Source organism: Anastrepha ludens, chromosome 4 (genome assembly GCF_028408465.1).
Source record: "Anastrepha ludens isolate Willacy chromosome 4, idAnaLude1.1, whole genome shotgun sequence".
NCBI classification, from domain to species: Eukaryota; Metazoa; Arthropoda; class Insecta; order Diptera; family Tephritidae; genus Anastrepha; species Anastrepha ludens.
Genome location: NC_071500.1, coordinates 115,793,650 through 115,812,917, shown reverse-complemented (window position 1 = coordinate 115,812,917; position 19,268 = coordinate 115,793,650). Strand labels below are relative to the sequence as shown.

The 19,268-nt window shown below is 36.0% G+C and overlaps 3 protein-coding genes and 1 long non-coding RNA gene across 4 annotated transcripts; 2 read left to right on the top strand and 2 right to left on the bottom strand.

Annotated features, from left to right (window-relative positions):
• Nucleotides 1–433: 433 nt before the first annotated feature.
• LOC128860736 (protein PBDC1) lies at nt 434–1,389 on the bottom strand. Its single transcript, XM_054098450.1, has 3 exons — nt 1,241–1,389; nt 1,070–1,177; nt 434–969 (listed from the first exon to the last, which is right to left on the bottom strand). The coding sequence occupies exons 1-3, from the start codon at nt 1,250–1,252 to the stop codon at nt 574–576; spliced, it is 516 nt and encodes a 171-aa protein (XP_053954425.1). The 5' UTR covers nt 1,253–1,389; the 3' UTR covers nt 434–573.
• Nucleotides 1,390–2,671: 1,282 nt separating this feature from the next.
• On the top strand, nt 2,672–3,919 carry LOC128862323 (uncharacterized). The gene is made up of 3 exons (XR_008454453.1): nt 2,672–3,006; nt 3,134–3,257; nt 3,316–3,919. It is a non-coding gene; the product is annotated as an uncharacterized LOC128862323 (long non-coding RNA).
• A 346-nt stretch (nt 3,920–4,265) lies between these two features.
• On the bottom strand, nt 4,266–5,331 carry LOC128862322 (60S ribosomal protein L26). Its single transcript, XM_054100881.1, has 2 exons — nt 5,222–5,331; nt 4,266–4,824 (listed from the first exon to the last, which is right to left on the bottom strand). The coding sequence occupies exon 2, from the start codon at nt 4,799–4,801 to the stop codon at nt 4,352–4,354; it is 450 nt and encodes a 149-aa protein (XP_053956856.1). The 5' UTR covers nt 4,802–4,824; nt 5,222–5,331; the 3' UTR covers nt 4,266–4,351.
• Nucleotides 5,332–8,003: 2,672 nt separating this feature from the next.
• On the top strand, nt 8,004–18,435 carry LOC128860734 (short/branched chain specific acyl-CoA dehydrogenase, mitochondrial). The gene is made up of 5 exons (XM_054098448.1): nt 8,004–8,241; nt 8,428–8,533; nt 16,480–16,787; nt 17,207–17,377; nt 17,435–18,435. Exons 1-5 carry the CDS (start codon nt 8,209–8,211, stop codon nt 18,056–18,058), a joined length of 1,242 nt encoding a protein of 413 aa, XP_053954423.1. The 5' UTR covers nt 8,004–8,208; the 3' UTR covers nt 18,059–18,435.
• Nucleotides 18,436–19,268: the final 833 nt, after the last annotated feature.

Below are 19,268 nucleotides of genomic sequence, written 5' to 3'. Positions count from 1 at the left end.
CATTAGTAAAGACAATTGGTTTGTCAGTATAAATAATATAATCGGACCTTACGTTATTTCATTTATGTTAGAAATTAATGATAGATTATATTAACTAAACCTGTACGAAATAAAATTGCACATCTAGTCAATACATTCGTGATTATGATTACTGTAATCGTAGTCCTTAAATTTTCGAGACTACCATTATTGCAAACATAATGGTAACGTTGATAATTTCAATTAAAATAATCGTAATCGTATATAATTCAAGGATTACAATTACAGCAATATTAATTGAAACGTAATCGTAATCACAAGTGCCTAATCTTTGGCTGTCACAAATAACGGTAATTAAAAAACCCTAGCAAGTTTAGCTTCTCAAAACTACTTTAGATGGAATTTCAAAATAAAATTACATGCAAAATGTTCAAGGAGAGAAAGATGAAGATAATTTAAAGAATGGAAGCTATATCACTATATCGTATATTTTTTAATTTATGAAAATATAAAATGTACAACTATACATATATTTATTTAGATGTAAGTATATTGGTATTTTCAGCAAAAAAATTATGTAAATTCCTTCACTAACTACGCGTCCTGGATATGCTCTTTTTGGACCATATTTACTCCTTTAACCAATTTACGTGGTGGTGGATGGAATTTTCGGTGTACTTCATCATTAAGACCCTCACGGTTTCGTGCTATTTCTATTGCTAAAAACTGTATGCGCACAGCCAGAAGCGTATTTTCAGGTACAAATCCTTTAGAAGCGTCCGCACGTAACAATGTTCCCAAATTGTAGTCATCTAATTTGTTGAATTTATCCGCAAACAAGCGCCAGCGAATTTTCGCATCTTCTGATTTAAGGATATCATCGGTCAATAGTTCTATTTTGAGATCAGGAAAATCTTGTCGAAAGGTTTGATAAATTTTATCATCGTACGGCGTAAGGCGCAGACACGAAGGGTGCAAACTGGTGAGGAGCTTCAGCAAAAAAAAGTGTAGTATGTATGAATTCAAAGTAGACCAGCTTATAATCAAATAACTCACTGGAACCAGTAATAATTTATTACAGTATACATACATTAAAATAGACTTCACCATGGTCCATTGCTTGCATTGCCCACATTTCCTCGAGGGATTCGTCATTGCCGAATTCGTCTGCAGGTCGCGAAAGAATTGAAGCTGACTGCTACATATTAAAAATAATTTTAATTTTTTTTAAATCGCACGAATTTGGCACTTCCGTATTTACCATCAGATCCATTTTTGGTTCTTTTGTGCTTTAAATAGTATTCTAAATAACAAACTGATAAAATATATTGTAAACGTGCACGGTTAGGAATCAAACAACAAGAGCAAGCAATAAGCTATACCCAATACCCAATACCGAGACCCATATCTAATTCTTACTCGATACCATTCTCTCGATAACAAATTTTTCAGTACTAATGCTATATTCCAACGCACGTGATTCGCTTTCATTTGTGGTGCACTTTCTAGATATCATTTGAAATATATAATTCGCTATTCAAAATTTTGAGAGCAAATTACCTTATTGTAAATAATTCAGTCTCAAATACCTTGCGAATTACGAAAAAATCGACTTTCCTAATTGGTATCGGACATTTATCGAATAAACCAAAACAAAGCTAAAGTACGTTTAAATATCCAGTGATCAGCTATAAATCCACAAAAGTTAACCTATCTGTTCACATTTGGCAGAATTGACAATTAGCTTGTCAATTGATCAAAGACCAAAGACTCTCGCGGCTATTTCCTCCGCTTTTTCTGCGTATACACATATGCGAGTTCCACAAGTCCAGGAGAAGTTTGAGTGCTTCTTTGTGCCATTGCCACCACTATTTCCAGTAATATGAATTCATAATAAATAATATAATATTCAAAAAAAAAATTTAGAATTATGTTCACAAACACGTGGTTGTGGAAAAAAGTATCGTTATAGTCCGATATTATAAAATAAATGACAAATGTCTTCTTTACTTGATGCTTAGGCGCTTTTGGTGGATTTACAAAAGCAAAATAGGTCTCTTCTATTCGCTACTTTTCTGGTCGCTATCTTTATGCGCGATTCACTTGATGAAACATTTTTATGCGAAAGCTACAACAAAGTTATCGAGTGAGATTCGCCGCTAGCGAGTATGGCTTTATCTCATTAAACTGGTATAACTCTCTATTTTACAAACTCATGTAATTTGAGGCAGCTCTATTCCCGGGCGGAAGAGGCCTAATATACGTAAAACTGCCAAGTTAAAGTACGTTCACATATACATTAATTACCAATAAATCCACAAAATTAATCTACCCGTTCAAATATAGCAGATTACCTGCAAACTTGACAATCAGCTGTCAATACTGTTGTAAAAGGTTTTTCGGTGTTTTTGGTTTGTTTAATTATTACTAACGGTATGAAGAAAATTCAAGTTGAATGGCAAATTTAATTGCGCAAATGCTTTTTTCTGTAATATGAATGAATAATTAATAATATCTCACAAAAATTTTATTGGAGTTATATCTAGAAACCTCTTTTCTTTGCCGGCGTCCATTTATTTTGATATTTCTCCTTAAATTCGTAATACTAATTATCGATAACACAAAAGTGTGCAAAAGTAAGGTTATTATCTAGGATTATTTTATAATCTGAGATTTTGGCAGAGAAATTTTGTATGGGAAATCTCGCTTTTTAATTACGGATTGGAAATTAAGCACGAAAAAATAGATCATCTACTTATATGTGAACGTTTATTACGAGGCAACGAACTCGGTGTATAGACTTTCAATATCCATAATATTTAGATAAGATACACAATCGATTTGCTTAGCTCTTCAGCAGTAAAAAAAAATTAGTAGGGTTGACAGGCACCCTTGGTGTGAGTTTGACAGGCAGTCGAGTGTGTGATGGTGTGAGTGCTTGGACTTTTTGCTTGAGGGTATTGGTGGGACTACTATACCAAATTCGAATTTTTGCGGAATAGAATATCGACAAAAAAATATCTCTGAGTTGGAAAATTTACAATAATAAATATTTTTAATATATTTCTTAACTATAATAATGCTTTTTATTGAGAAATATGTGAACTTTTACGTTATTTTTAGAGTTTTTGTATGAAATTTAATAATTTTTCAGGTGGTCTCAGCTGTGAACATATTTTGGCGAACAGCTGTGAGTGTTATTACTTACGCATTTGTACAATGATTACATTTGTATGTTAAGGCAACGTTTCTTATTTTCCATCATGATTCAATCCAAGGTGCCATTTTGAAAATGAAATGTTTTTTCTACAAATTTTACTTTTCCTCCACTTTTAGTCAAAGTTTCTAGAGCTAGCAACTCAGTGTCTTGCTACGGGAGCCGATTTGTCAAAAGGGAATGAGAAAGCTGCTTACTGAGCAAACCTTTTATCATAGATAATCTTTTATTATTGAATTATGATTTTCCATAACATTACGCTGCCATTTTCGGCAGTAGGTCAAAGAAAAAAAATTACTTACCAAAACGTTGCAATTTTTGCATATTATTGCACCCAAGAATATAATTAATATCGTTTTAAATTACAATATATCAATGAGAATGTAATAAAACAGACGAAGCGACAACAAAAAAGCATACCACTTCGAAATTCAAACAACCGAATCCCAAGGGGGGAAAACAAATCACCTTTTATGAATGCCCCTTGAGCTCATATTTGCCCTCAAAGTGATGTAGTTGGAGAACGGTTAATAATGTTATCTGAAAGGTTCTGTTTCACTTCCAAGTGAATTTCAATGCAACTGCCATTCATTTCCTATGAAATCCAAAGTTTTTGCTTTCCTATATCACGACTACTTATTTCAACTTCTATGCAATATTTTTCCCATGCTCATCTCTAGAGGTATTAGTTTGAACATTTTCCAATTTAGCTTTGTTGTTGTTGTAGCAACATAAACATTCCCCATACTTACATACGGGGAATGCTGCTGGAGTGACAGTCCTTGAGCGGATATAAATCCGGGCCGTTTCGGTAACGTAGAACCGACTGTCGTGGAATCGACCAATTTAGCTTTATTTATGGATGCCGGCACAAATATTCCCCAGCTACGTAAAAACCGGACCAATTTTTATGGGAACAGTACACATGCACAAGGCTCACAAGGAACTGTGGCGCAAAATCAGGATTATGATGATGATATATGTACGTGAAAGCACTCTGTTGCTGCTTTCCTACCACTTTCATTAGAGTAATGTTGATAAACGTCCACAAATATAAAACATATCATAGTTTAAATTTTATAAGGGAAACATTTATTCTAAAGTTTGTTGTTAATATAAAAGCAGGTTACACCTCACGTAATTGGATCCAAATCCTTAAGCAGTTTCCATTGGCTGTGCTGCGGTTTCCTCGGTGTATTTGCCCTTATCCTTGCCCAATGCAGCCATGCGTCCCTTGCCGCGGCGATCCAAAATTGCTTTCCGATCTTTGTCTAACTTCAATTTGACAATTAAACAGTTCGATGGGTGAATGCCAACGTACACATTGGTGCCGTTTGCGTTCTCACGTTGGATTTTTTCAATGTACACAACGAACTTCTTGCGATATGACTGCACAACTTTGCCCACCTGATTGCCACTGAAGTGACCACGCACGACTTGCACCTCATCATCTTTGCGAATAGGCATTGAGTGGACATTGTACTTTTGGCGTAACTCCTTCGACAATGGCGCCGACATTAGGCGACGACGAATATGTGAGGGAGCCTGGAAATGGCGCTTGCGGTTCTTCCTGCGCGAAGATGAGACGAATTTGTTTTGTTTCATGGTTGTATACGCTGCGGTCTACTCTGTAATAAAAATAAATTTGTTAATATCACTTCACAATAGTACGAAAACGTTCAAATTTAATGTATATAAATATCGCGCGCTCGACACAAATTAAGAAACAAACATTAAATTGCAATTTGCCCGCTTGAAGATCATTTCGACCAAGTTTGTACTCATTCAATAAATTGTATAATATTGAATGATTAGATCCGACTCCTTTAAACAATGCGTATTCTTTTGACGGTCAAACTTATTGGCAGCGATAGCGGCAAAAATATAATGTACACCTTCAAAATAGGACATATTTCGCAAAATTCACAGGCGCATATACAAAACTTAAATACTTTTCATTGAAACATTAAATTTTTAGACGTGATGGAAATAGATTCGTAAAAATAATTGCGGAGCAAAACTTACACCAAACTTGTCACGTAAAAACAACAAAAAGAAGGAATTTGACAGCTGAATTGTCGGAAGTGAGAAAAACTGTCAAATAATTAAATGTTATGACGACATGAAGTTTGCTGCAATTGTTATGTTGTTGCCAGATTATTGTTGGAGAAAATTATGAATACTGCCACATAGTTTTGAAAGCCGTTCCACAATGAATACGTTTCATTCGTTCTGGCAAGACATTTAAGTGAAATGACGCACATAATATGGAGGGATGTCACATGAAAGCATAGATGTACGCTATTCGTTGGTATTGTTGCAATAGCAAAAATCAATCCCCATAAATTTGCAAAGGGACAGCCCTTGGTCGTATAAAAAGGTCGGGTATTGAATCCAAAGAAAAGCGCCTTGTTTAAAACAGAAGTCACGTATTATGGACATAAGGTGGCCACCGACGGCCACAAGATAGACGAAGGCTAAATAAAACCACTGAAAGAGTGACCACGACTAATAAATGTGTACGAAGTGCGAAGTTTCTCAGGACTGTGAACGAGTAACCGTCGTTTTGTTCTTAGATTCGCAAATGTTGCTCGGAGTCTTCATAATCTCACTAAGAAGAATTGCGGCTTTGAGTGGAAAAAGAACAAAAGGAAGCGTTCCAGTAGCCTATGTGCGCATCTGAATGCGGGAGAAAAATTCATTGGGAATACAGAGGCCAGCGCATAAGGAATAGGAAGACTACTATCACAGTTCAGCAATAGGCAAGAAAAAGTGATTGCATTCTATAGCAAAGTAGACGGAAAATCGGAGATGAATTACTGTATGATCAGATAGGAACTGTAAGCTGTGGTTGATTGCACGAAACATTTCTATAAATACCTGTAGAAATCCAGCACAGACAACGATTTAAGTTAAGAACTCACCATGCATGAGATGGTTACTCCAGTTCAAGCATCCAGAAGGACAAATTTCATCGTGGATTGAAAGACTGCAGACGGCAAAATTACGACTTCGAGATCGACCATCGAAATGGGGAACACTATGGAAATGCTAATACACTATCTCGGCGACCTTGTTCCAAAGTCAAGACATCTGAATGGGTAGTTGATATCAGAATAATGCAACCCGATGATGAATGGAAAGCAAGTGTGATAAAAGGAAGTCAATTGAATGTTGCTTACCTGGAAAATAATATAGAAGCGGAAGACGTTGGAGCGAAACCCTCCTGTGTCTACCGCGTTTTGGGTGCAGTAGAATAGCCAGATTATAGTTCTTAAATCCAGAATAAAATCTGTGGTAGAGGAATTCCCCAATGGGCTAAGTGGAGGTCATTTGGGTATTAATAAAACTGCAGAGAATCAGTTGCCGAATGTATTCGAAATTGTGTGGACTGTATGACAGCCAAAAGTCCACAAGAGAGAAGTCGTGGAAGATTACCGCAATACAAAGCGGGTTCACCATTTGAGCGAATGGCCATGGATGTGGCGGGTCCGTTTCCAACAAGTAACTCCGCCAATGAATTTGTGCTCGATGTTATGTACTACGTCAGTAAGTGGCCAGAAGTGTACGCCCTACCAAATGAAGCGTCCAAAACCATTGCTCAGGTATTTGTGCAAAACTGGGTGACTAGGTTTGGAGTACCTATAGAGTTGCATGCAGACCGAGGATGAAACTTGGAGTCCGTAGTTTTTAAAAAGTATGTGTTGTTTGTTGGGAATTAAGAAAACCCTTGCACCTACGATCGGATGGAATGGTTGAAAATGCCAACGAAATTGGAACAAACACGTCCAAGTGTTCCAGTTGGCCTATCGCTCAGCTGTACATGAAACTACTGGCCAGCCGCTTGCAAGAACCATATTTAGAAGTGATTTAAGGCTTTCGGGGGATTAAAACATTGGGGCAAGGTAGTCATTGCCAAATCGACTAGCATTTGTGGCTATACCGCGCGAATGAGATACTAAACTAGTTGTCAAATCTAGAAATTACGATAGTTATTATGCAAGAATGATAGAATACAAGATTGCGCTTTTCGAATTCGCTGTGACGTCAGGCTCTATGAATAAACAAACAAAAGGAAGGAGAATTACTTGTTTGTAAAGAGGAAGAGTAGGCGAAAGCAATAGAAACGAACAAGCACAAGAAATTATACACACATACACACATTCTTGCTACGGCGTCATACGCATAATACCGCAAAAAACTATATTTGTAGGCTTTAGTTTCATTCGTGCTTTTACAATTTAACACGCAGCACTTCGCCTTCACTAGTTTGTTTAATCTGTAAATCACTCAAATTACAATGTTACCAATCCATTCGCTGAATTTTCACAAAAAAGTAATTGTCCTTTTTTTATTTTGAATTGGAAAGGCTTGACGTCAGACTTGTCAAAGTCGTGATCAATTCGCCTTGAGCGTTTATAGTGCCCAATGTAGAGAGCACCTCATACTTGAATATATTTGAATGAGGAAGGCCGTATTCGCACCGTTTGTGGGAGACGAACACATTAAATAAATAAAAAATCACAATAAAATAAATCACAAATCCCACGCAGCGCTAATATTTCTTCTTCTGGCGTCATGATATCCGCTCACTTCACAATAAAACGATTACAGCGAAATTGTGTTTGAACAACGTGCTTCAACAGTGTAGCGTACTGACATGCGACTAAGTATTCGTACAAGTCTGCATGTGTATACTTTGCTTTCGGTGACACGAAAATGTTTGTAGCCGCAACATTTTGAAATATGGCAGCTCTATTAGCTCTCTGATTGGAATGAAAACAGTTTTGCCTACAACACTGCTATCCATCGCACAGTGATCAAGAATGCCGCAATCCTATAGTTCTTATAAGCACTATCATTCTTGCTTATAAGTGATCTTTCCTCCAAGCTTTTGTTTTCAGTTCGCTTTGGACGTGCCATAGTTGCTGTTGTCTGCTCAATTGTTTAGTTGCGATCTTGGCTAGATCTCTCGTTCCTGTTTCGTCGATCAGTTGTACATAAAGGCAACTATGAATTGCCTGCGTAAAATACCAATGCGTATGGTAAGTACCATGAGGTTGGAGCTAAAATGTGAGACGACAATCGTGCATACATACATATGTACTTCATACATCATCTGTATGTAAGTGTATGTATTTAAATAAATAGTCCTCCAAATTTGTCTTATATTCGTTTTATAATAATATTTCTATAAAAAATCTACTACACATACAATTTTCTCCACTCAGATTGTTAGCGCAGTCCAGCGCCAACAGCAATGCATGTCCAGCGGTTCAAGTGCCATGTCAGCACTCACTGTGCTCACCGAAGATGAACGCGTAATGAAGGAGACTGGTAAGTAAAACTTGAGGTATTAGATAAATTATGTCCAATATTCGACGATTAATTTTATCCTTTGGTCCGCTAATGATTCTGTAAACATACGTAACGCACCTGCTCACAAATAAATAAATAATGCAGATACACACATATATGTAAATCTACTAGTGAGCTTAATTTTAGTTTCATGCAGGTGTTTTATTTTGCAAAATTTCTTAATTGTTGTATACGCTGCATGTTGATAATGTTACATAACGAGTTGTGGCAGCTAGTGTCTGTACTGCTAAGGCCTGAAGCTTGATCGATCTGGCTATATTAAAGCAGTGATGCAGCACAACTACACACAAACATAATAACATTTAGTTGACTTTCTGTAAACACAAAATGTGCATAATTAAAATTGTACTTTTTCCTACGGTGATAACTTCACCAACGCGGTGGAAGAAGTTGTTCAAAGGCTTTAAACGAATCCAATACCTTTAATTCAGTGAATGCACAACAAGAGCGCGCACATACATACATACGTGTATACTATACATAGGGAGATGTTAGCTTAAAAGTATATGTATGTATATCTACCTGTGTGTATGTGTTGCGTGTGTGTATTTGTTTTCTTATCAATCTACTATATACATATGCTTGTATGTATATATTAAATAAATACATTTACATATATAGGTACATACATACATACATCCATATACGATTCGAGATCTCTTTGGCATGCATCTTTGCATCCATTCATTTTCTACATACATATGTATATATTTAAAAAATAACTACATATATACATGTATTACTTGAGCGAAAATACAAAAAAGCAGTAGGAAGTTCAAGCGGAACTCGCGTGATAAGTATTTTCTCAATATGCAATATCCAATACGACTTGGCCACCGCGCCCACCTTATGCATTTATGCGTGCGCGTGTGTGTTGGATTTAATTTTGTGTTTTATGTATGCTTGTTTTGTGTTTTTGCATGAAATTCTTTCATAGCTTTTGTAGACATCGTTTCTGTGTTGTTATTTTCAACTGTTTTTCAGTTCCTTCAGTGATTAGAAAATAATAAAAGCATATAAAAATAGATTTAAATTTCTTCCGCTAGGCGGCGGTAGTCGTTTGGTATAACAACAAGAATTAGCAGAAATCCCACCACCACTATATTGGTCGAGTGCGTAAACATTCGGCTGTAAATTGAGCTGAACTCGATTTATATGAAGTTCAGTGGTTCGAACCCATATTCGCCAAAGATTTTCTGTTTTCTCGGATAAAAATGTGTTCGTAAGTGAAATGCCTATTTTAAAAATTTGCATGATCCGTGCATATATAAGAAGGAGGGCATATATATTTCAGAGCTCTCTATAGTAGTAGTCACGTCTAATCAGTAAAATGTTGTACTAAATACTCGTAAATATTTGCTTTATAAAAACATATCAGCGAACAGGAGGAAGAACTCGAGGAAAATTGTATATATTCACAAGCAGTCAGCGGTTTAAATTTCATTAAATAATTTAAAAAGCGTTACACTTGTGATAGAGCAAAATAAATTGAATAGCCGCTAGCCGCGCCTCCGTGTCGTACTGTTCTAGTGCGCTGGATGTGTGTCACTGGCAAAAGCGGTCTGTTCGCGCTTTCCTTGAGAGTTGAATTGAGTGCAAACAGCTCCTCCGCACGTAGAAATATGTGTGTGGCGATGCAGTAAATATCTCACTCAAATCGTAGTTGGAAAGTTGACAGATATTTTTTGAGTTTCCGTAAAGAACTAAAAGAACTCCATACAAAGCGTAACTTTAAGTGCTTGATTCAGCCGACAAATATTATATCTGAATGAAGCATGAAGCTCACGGCGCCTGAGGCATTTTATTTATTCACTAGGAAAAATCTGATTGCTAAGCAGCCCTATTTTGTATGTCGGCTGGCTAATTTTTTCTAACGCTTTGGGAAATATTATAGGGCAAATCACAATTTTCGGGAAGACATGTTTCTGTAAGTATGTTTTTTTTCTAAACATATTCCCTTCTTTGCGAACTTATTTAGGGCGTTTTTTCTTTAACTCGAATGAATTTTTAGACATCTCCCGATTGTCTTTTTTCGTGCGGGGTTTCCTTTTATTCCGATTTGAATTCGACGACGATGTTGCCAGCTGCGTACGTCTCCACTTCCGACTGCGTAGCTTCGACAATTGGGATCGAATTAGCGAATTCCGGTCCGATCCAAGTGAGGATATAAATGAGTATATAAGCCAAATCAGAACGTAAGTAAGATTTTTTTTAAATATCTTGCCACCAAAAACTTCTTCGCAATCGGATGAAGGGTTTAGCAACACTTTCATAAATATAGCATTAAATTGAGAAACAAATTATAGACAAAAATAATTACAATTATATAACAAAAAATAGAAAACAAGAATAAACTCAATAGAAAGTACTATTTTTTCGCCGGGAGGGTGCAACATAAACTTACCCATACATATGCGGGGAATGCACGTGAAATGACAGTCCTTGACCGGATATAAATTCGGGTAGTTCCGGTAACGTAGAACCGACTGTCGTGGACTGTTTCGAAATTTCTGTTCTGTAAGGTTTGGCTAGTCATCAGAATCGTTTAACACCTGAACAACGCTTCCAAATTGTGGAAATTTACTTTGAAAAAAAAAAAAAATCAAAAATCTTTTGAAACGAGGAAGGAGCTGCTATTACGGCTAAACATCGACATTTGCTTTCAACATACAGCCCGCTTAACAATCGATTTAAGGCAATATTCAAGCCATATTGACGCCATACGGCCAGATTTATTGGAAAAAGTAGTCAAAAAATGGACTGATCGGCGAACACATGCCAGCTTTCGAAAAAATAAATATGATGACATTATCTACCAGATTATAAAAAAAAACATTCACACAATATTTTTGTTTTTATTATAATTTTACTTTAAAAAATCACTCAATACATACTGTGAGCGTCAAAATAAACAAAAAAAAAAAAACAAATAACAAAGCATTTTGTTATAATATGGACTTTATTTCAGTCTTTTATAACAAAACAATATATTTTAATTTCATGGTTTTTAAATTAGTATTTGATTCTCTACTAATTATTAAAAAACAACAAAAAAATAAATTACAACAACAAAAGTTGTAAGACAAAAACAAAATTTAGTGCATATTTTACGCGTCAAAATAAAGTGTACAGCGTACATCAGTAGCATTTTAGCGATGTTGTACGGTAAAAAATACCGTTATATTTGGTTGTTTACTTCCTTTTTCGATGCATTCAAACTTCTTTCATATTGTATTTTAATTGGTTGCGATCGGCAGAGTGAAAAGTTTTTGTCTACAGTAAATTAAATTCTATAATTTAGTTTTAATAATAATGGGTAAACAAACTTCAATTGATGTTAGAGAACTGGTACTAAAGCTTCGCAATGAAGGTAAAAACTTTCGTGAAATTGGCTCTATTGTCAACAGAAGCCATAATACTGTGAAAAAATAGTTGACAAATACCCAAAGTTCGGCAAAGTAGAAAATCGCCCAGGTGCAGGCCGTCCAAAAATTTTAAATGAGACTGAAGTAAGGTGTATAGTGCGTGATGTGAAGAAAAATTCCTTTAAAAGTGCGGTCAAAATATCACAAGAAGTTTCAACTGCATCAGATTCTAGCGTAAGTGCAGGTACAATACGTCGAGCGTTGCACGCAATGCGTTACATGGTCGTCTCCCACCTAAAAAGCCGCTAATATCGACAGTTAATCAAAAACGACTTGATTATGCAAAAAAAAACTGGAATAAGTCCTGTTTAGCGATGAAAGTAAGTTCGATGTATTTGGGCAGAAAAAACGGGTTAAAGTCTGTAGAACCAAAAATAAAGAGTATGCCGACCAAAATTTGATAGCCACAGTTAAGCACGGTGGGGGTTCGGTGATGGTGTGGAGATGTGTGGGGATGTGTGGCGGCAAGTGGAGTTGGCAATTTGGTTTTTATTAAAAGTACCATGAACAGAACAGATTATCTGAATATTTTACAAAATATTTTACTAACCAGTGTGCAGAAATTAGACTTGCAGGGATCTTGGATCTTTCAACAAGATAATGATCCCAAGCACACAGCAAAAATAGTAAAAGAATGGCTGCTTTATCGTACTCCTAAGACATTGGATCATCCTCCACAGTCACCGGACTTAAACCCTATTGAACATTTGTGGGAGCATTTAGACCACCAAATCCGCAAAAGGACAATCACCAATATGGATATACTGAAACTCGCTATAAAGGAAGAGTGGGATAAAATTTCATCTGACGTGACAAAAAAACTAGTTGAGTCGATACCCCGAAGACTGTCTTCCGTTATCAAAGCAAAAGGGAAATCAACAAAATTCTAAATCGATATCATTTCTGTAAAATATATCTCTGTACACTTTATTTTGACGCGTAAAATATGCAGTAAATTTTGTTTTTGTCGTACAACTTTTGTTGTAATTTATTTTTTTGTTGTTTTCTAGTAATTAGTAGAGAATCAAATACATGCGCACTTGTGCAAATGCAGATGTATGTACATATGTATGCATATAAGAGCATATTGTTTCCAATAAAATGGCATGCTATCTTTATTGGGTGCATTCGTGAATGTGTATGTATGTATGTAGGTATATACAAAAATTCCTATTTCTATTGCTTATTTGTAGAGAGCGATCGAACTTCACTTTTTGAGGCCAAATTCAAACCGAATCGGACCTAGGCCAACTTTATCAATGTTCGGCCGAGACCCAATCGAACCGAAAAATGTCTCGGGTATTAAAATTAGATAAATAAATACGCTTTGTATTAACAAGCCACGCGGTTACATAAACTAATTTAAATTACATTAACTGCAATCCATTTTTAAAAATACCAAAAGAAGTTGTCGAAGAATGCTTCTTAAGCCCGAAAAGGCATGGTAATATACAGATGGTGGGCCAAAATTACAAATGAAGCAAAACTGCCAATATTCGTCCAGATATTAATTGTTTATTGTTTTTTTTTTAATACATGGTCTTACTTACTGAGTTAGAAATAAACTTAAACCTAACATTAAGTTTTTAAATTTTTATCTAATTTATGTAGCTGCTCGTTAGCCCGTTGGTTGGCTCGTCTTGATCTACGCATCTCCAACTAACGCAGGGCGATCTTCTCATTGAACTCATTGAATTTTTGAACGAGTACGCGACATTTCGTTCGACCGCAATACTCACCATATACATACCATACATACAAATCCTGGTGATAGTTCGTTCATTATTAATTGAGAAAAATGGCGAATTTGCATTTTTTTAACAATTTTCGCTAAATTCTAAAGTCGGTTTCGAATTCGGTCTAACAAAATCTACCAAAACCAATAAATATCTTCTTGGTTAACAAAGAAATGATGCAGAGTGCATTTATTTGGTATTCTATATGTAATAAATTTGAAGTGAAATTTAAAAGCACGCACACTCTAGTGGTTGAAAAACCAGACACATTTTTAACAGAAAATAAAAAAAAAAAAAAAAAATTTTACAAATTTTTGAACAAAAAAGGAAGGAAAGAAAAATAAATTTACTTTTTCGCTGAATTTGAACTGAGGCATCAGTGATTGTGAAGCCCGCGCGTTACCATAAGGCTACCATGCCAAAATTTAAATTATCGGCTGTGCGGTACTTAACAGACGTCAACTGACATTAACGCTATACAATTTATTTCGATATATTTCCATGCTTATATCGTGGTCGTTTCAAGTATCTGCACATACATATTCATACACATATTTACATACACATATGTACATATAAGGAAAATATAATATCCGTTTGGCGTTCGTGCGAAATGTGGGCTTGTCGGCTCGGTCAACACACAACAACTTTTGCTGTTGCTGTTGCTCTCGCAACAACTCACCGATTGCTCATTATTTCACATTATTATTATTAGTTTTAATGGATTCTTTTTAAAAATATATTCTTCTATTCTTCTATTCTCATTTTTAAATTTATTATTAGTTAAATACTCCCATCAGCTCGTTAAAAATATGAAAACCAATATTTCTTATTATGATTTTGCTAAGTCACTACTAGAATTCTTGTACACATATATGTATGTATGAACGCATATGTATGTATGTACACACATTGTGTATGTTTGTCGAGTTTTCGCCCAGATATTACATATATATGTATATGTATGTATGTGTATGTACTTGTGAATACAGTGCACTCGCGATAACTCGAACTAATTAAAACAGGCGCTGTTCGATTTATCGAATTTGTTCGACTTATCAATTGAGTGTGCTATGTTAAAAAAACAGTCATCGATATCGATTTTTCGATCGATTGTTGAAAATGGAAGCCAGTAGAAAATTTCTGTAGTATAGTTTCGTTATACGAATTACATTTTGGTCCATTGGCTGGATCAATGGTGTCACATTCGGCGCCATAAACATGGTTAAAATTAAACCATCCTCGGACTTTAATTCGATTTCGTTGGGATGTGATGGGGCATTACCAATTAGAAGAAGAGCCTTCTCAGGTAGTCCCCCATCTTTCAAATATTTTCTTACCTAAATATTAAAGTCATTTAACTTGGTTAAAAAAATTGTTTTAATGAATCTGGATTTTACCTGCGGCACGAACGAGTTATGAAACCAGTCTTTGAAAATCGCCGAAGTCATCCAGGCTGATTTGGAATTTTCGTACTCCACCGGACAGTTAAAATTTTTGAAAATACGAGGATTTCTTGCTTTGTCAATAACGAGAAGTTTAAGCTTATGGTTGCCGGTAGCGTTAGTGCAAGCCATAAATTGCCTTATCTTTCTTTTTTATAAGACTTATGGTGGACTTGGCTACCCCATATTCCTTCGCCAGAGAAGTAACACTACGACCACGTTTAATTTTGTTAAGGACTTCAGCCCTCTCTTTTAATGTTAAACACTTTAACCTTTTACGATCCATTACTCACGTGCACTGATATACTACAAATGACAAATTTAAAGCAATTTGGTCAATGCAAGATGTTGTTCCCAGAAAACCAACGGGATATTAACGCCGAAATATTCATATGGACAATACACTAGTATACATATAATTTATATACATATACTATTACATATGTATGTATGTACAAAATGTACATGTTTGAAAAGAATGTGTGTACAAATAAATTTGTTTTTTTGTTCGAGTTATAGCGCTTTTTTATTGTTCGAGTTACAAAGAAGTCAATAGGGGAAAAAATGTGTTCGAGTTAGCACGTCGTTCGACTTAGCGGCTATTCGAGTTACCGCGAGTGCACTGTATTTAAATTTTGCAAAGTCAGTGCTACTATTTATGTTCATAATCTTATATGTTTGTTGATGAACGCTGTTTTAATAGGCAGTCTATTTCTATCTTTGGACGTAGAACTCTGTAAGATTCATATAGTGAATGAGTTTTAATGAAACAAGTAGAGCCGATTTTTTGCTTTTATTCCCGCCCCTTTTTAAAAATATAAGTTTCTTTAAAATAAAAATATCTGAAAGCACTTTTTTAAATAAATTTTATTGCAATACCGTACAAATGAGCAAATTTAAACACACAAAATGGTTTAGCTTCTGCATCTTCAACCCACTAGATTATGCCAAATTTCAGCTCAATTATTTGTCCGAATTTGCATCTCCGCCACTGTATAAGTAAAAAACATGTGGACAAACACATATTCAAGTCATAACAAATATGTAAATAAAAAATTCACGCTCGCGGGGAAAAAATAATCTTAGAATTTATTGTTGTTGGCCCTGTTAGGTGTGTTGACGAGTGATAGAGTTTATTTTCTTGTATAATTTTATTGAATTTTTTTCCAAAAATAATAAATAGTAAAGATGAGTTTATATTTTTGGGTGAGATAAGAAAATATTAGGCCGAGCTTATTCGCCTTCTTAGTTTTTAAAGTAAATAGAATTTTAAAACTACATTTTTATTATTTTTTTAGTGGCTAAATTGGCCCAAGAGCAAGTCGCTCCACTCGTCAAGAAAATGGATCAGGAGCACAAATTCGATCCATCAGTGGTGAAGGCCGTTTTCGAGAATGGCTTGATGGGCATTGAAGTTGATCCTGATTTGGGTGGTAGTGGATGCAATTTTTTGACAACCATTTTAGTTGTCGAAGAGCTGTCCAAGGTTGATCCGTCCGTTGCAGCTTTCGTCGACATCCATAATACGTTAGTTGTCTCACTTATGATGAAAGTGGGCAACGAGGAGCAGAAAAAGAAGTATTTGCCGAAACTGTCACAAGAATATGTAAGTATAGAACTTTCAACAATAAATTTAGAATATTAAATAATTGTAACAATCAAGTCAAAGCCCCTTAGTTGCGAGCGAATTTCGAGACTTGGGCAATAAGGAAAAATAAAGTCTACGAAAATATGATTACGCTAATTTTTAATATACTTTATATGTTCAGTTAAAAGGCTGATTATAAAATGTTGATAAGCACTTGCGCTATCAATTAATTGGGTCTAATAAAACGGCAGAAAATAATTGCCTCAGCTCATGACCTCGTGAGCTAGAATATTAAGGCTGGTTTCCAGCTATCATCTGTTCATCTGCCCTCATGTGCGACTTTTTGGCATGCAATCAGAAGGTTTAGCAGTTAAGAGGCATACGAACTCAAGCAAAAATTTTCTAAGCAAATTAAATCTTGTATTTATTTATTTTAGGCTGGTAGCTTCGCTTTGACTGAGCCAGGGGCTGGATCTGATGCTTTCGGATTAAAAACCGTTGCCAAGAAGGATGGCACTCATTACGTTATTAACGGTACAAAAATGTGGATTTCTAATTCGGACGTAGCTGGTGTTTTTCTAGTCTTTGCCAACGCCAAACCAGAAGCGGTAATTTAAATATTTATCATCAAGTAAAAAAAATCGGTTATTAACAATGCACTTTAGGGCTATCGCGGTATTACCACATTCATTGTTGATCGCGAAACACCGGGGTTGATTGTGAATAAGCCCGAGGATAAGCTCGGAATTCGCGCCTCTGGCACCTGTATGGTTACTTTCGATAACGTGCGCATTCCCGAAGAGAATTTACTTGGCGAGTTCGGCCAAGGCTATAAATATGCCGCCGGCTTTTTGAATGAGGGACGCATTGGTATTGGCGCTCAAATGGTAGGTCTCGCCCAAGGCTGCTTCGATCACACTATACCCTATCTGTTGGAACGCAAGCAGTTCGGCAAGGAAATATACGATTTCCAATCGATGCAACATCAAATAGCTACTGTGGCCACTGAGATCGAAGCGGCACGTTTGCTCACTTACAATGCTGCGCGCCTACAGGAACAGGGCAAACCTTTCCTCAAGGAAGCTGCTATGGCCAAGTTTTTCGCCTCGGAAGTGGCACAACGTGCCACTATTAAGTGCATTGACTGGATGGGCGGTGTTGGCTTCACACGTGATTTCCCACAAGAGAAGTATTATCGCGATGTTAAGATTGGCGCCATCTATGAAGGCACCACCAACATGCAGCTAAGTACCATTGCTAAAGTGATCAAGAAGGAGTACGCCAAGTAAATGAAGTGAGAACGAAAGCTCAAAAGGCATGCAAAATCTTTGCGGGCTTTGTCTTCCAGTGAAAATAGTCAAAAAAAATATCGTAGCAGATACCAACAGTGCATTTATTAAGAAATTATCAGTAAAGCAATGAAATTTGGCTGTTTAAGCCACTCCGCTGACCTTCGTTGGGATAAATAGTTTTAAAACAACCAACAAATTATGAGCTTACTGGCAATTTCAGAACCACACAAATAGATTCTAGTACATACATATTTAATATAATTTTGTTAAAGACATTTGTACATATTTTTTTGAAATTTTTGTAAGAACACATACGTGAAATATGAGCATTTATTAAAGTTAAATATATTTATGTATAATATATATGAAACAAACCGATACAATTAATAAATAGATTCGTTATTAGAGGTATTATGTAAATATGTGGATTTCAAAGAGATTTGCACAAAAAAAAAAAATCAAGCAGAAAATAACATTTACGAGAACTTCAGGATGCAGAGTTTCGAAAATAAAGTACGTAAAAGTCTTTTCAAATGAAACAAAGTCCAAACCATAGAAAGAGTCGGTTCTTCAAAATGCAAAAAAGAAGAGTAAACCGAATGATGATATGACGATAATATGGCAGTCATCACAATGCTCCAGGGATACAGTTATATACAGTACATACTCTATATTCAAGGATTGGCCCAGAATTCATTCGGAAAATTATGAAAAGCAGTCTAGGTTGGTATTTGTCATTCTGTTTGTTTGTTTGTTAACATTAATAGTAGCCCCGCCAGTTTCGGGTATATCACCTGTCATCTTCGTCTAGCTCATCTAGGGGTAGGCCCAGGAAACATGCTGTTTCGACGGGATGGGTCCAGAGGGGAGGGAGCATTCCCATGGCAGCCGGCTCTACGTTACCGGAATGACTCGGGTTTTTCCCGACCAAGGGCTGCCGCCCCAGTAAACTAGCCCTGTCTAGTAAACAGTATATTTGTCATTCTGTAGGGGTCATCAATGTTTTGTGTAGATGGCATGGCGAACTCAAGATGTTAAAGTGCTTTCTCAATTAGAGTTACAGTGATATTGATTTCGTAATTTGTCGTGTAGCAGGCCTTTGGTAAGCCCAGCAAAACCATTATTTATTTTTTAAAGATAATTCCTTTCAAATTTTTGCCGCCAATGCGCCGTATGCGGCCATCCGAATTTTGAATAATTCGCTGGA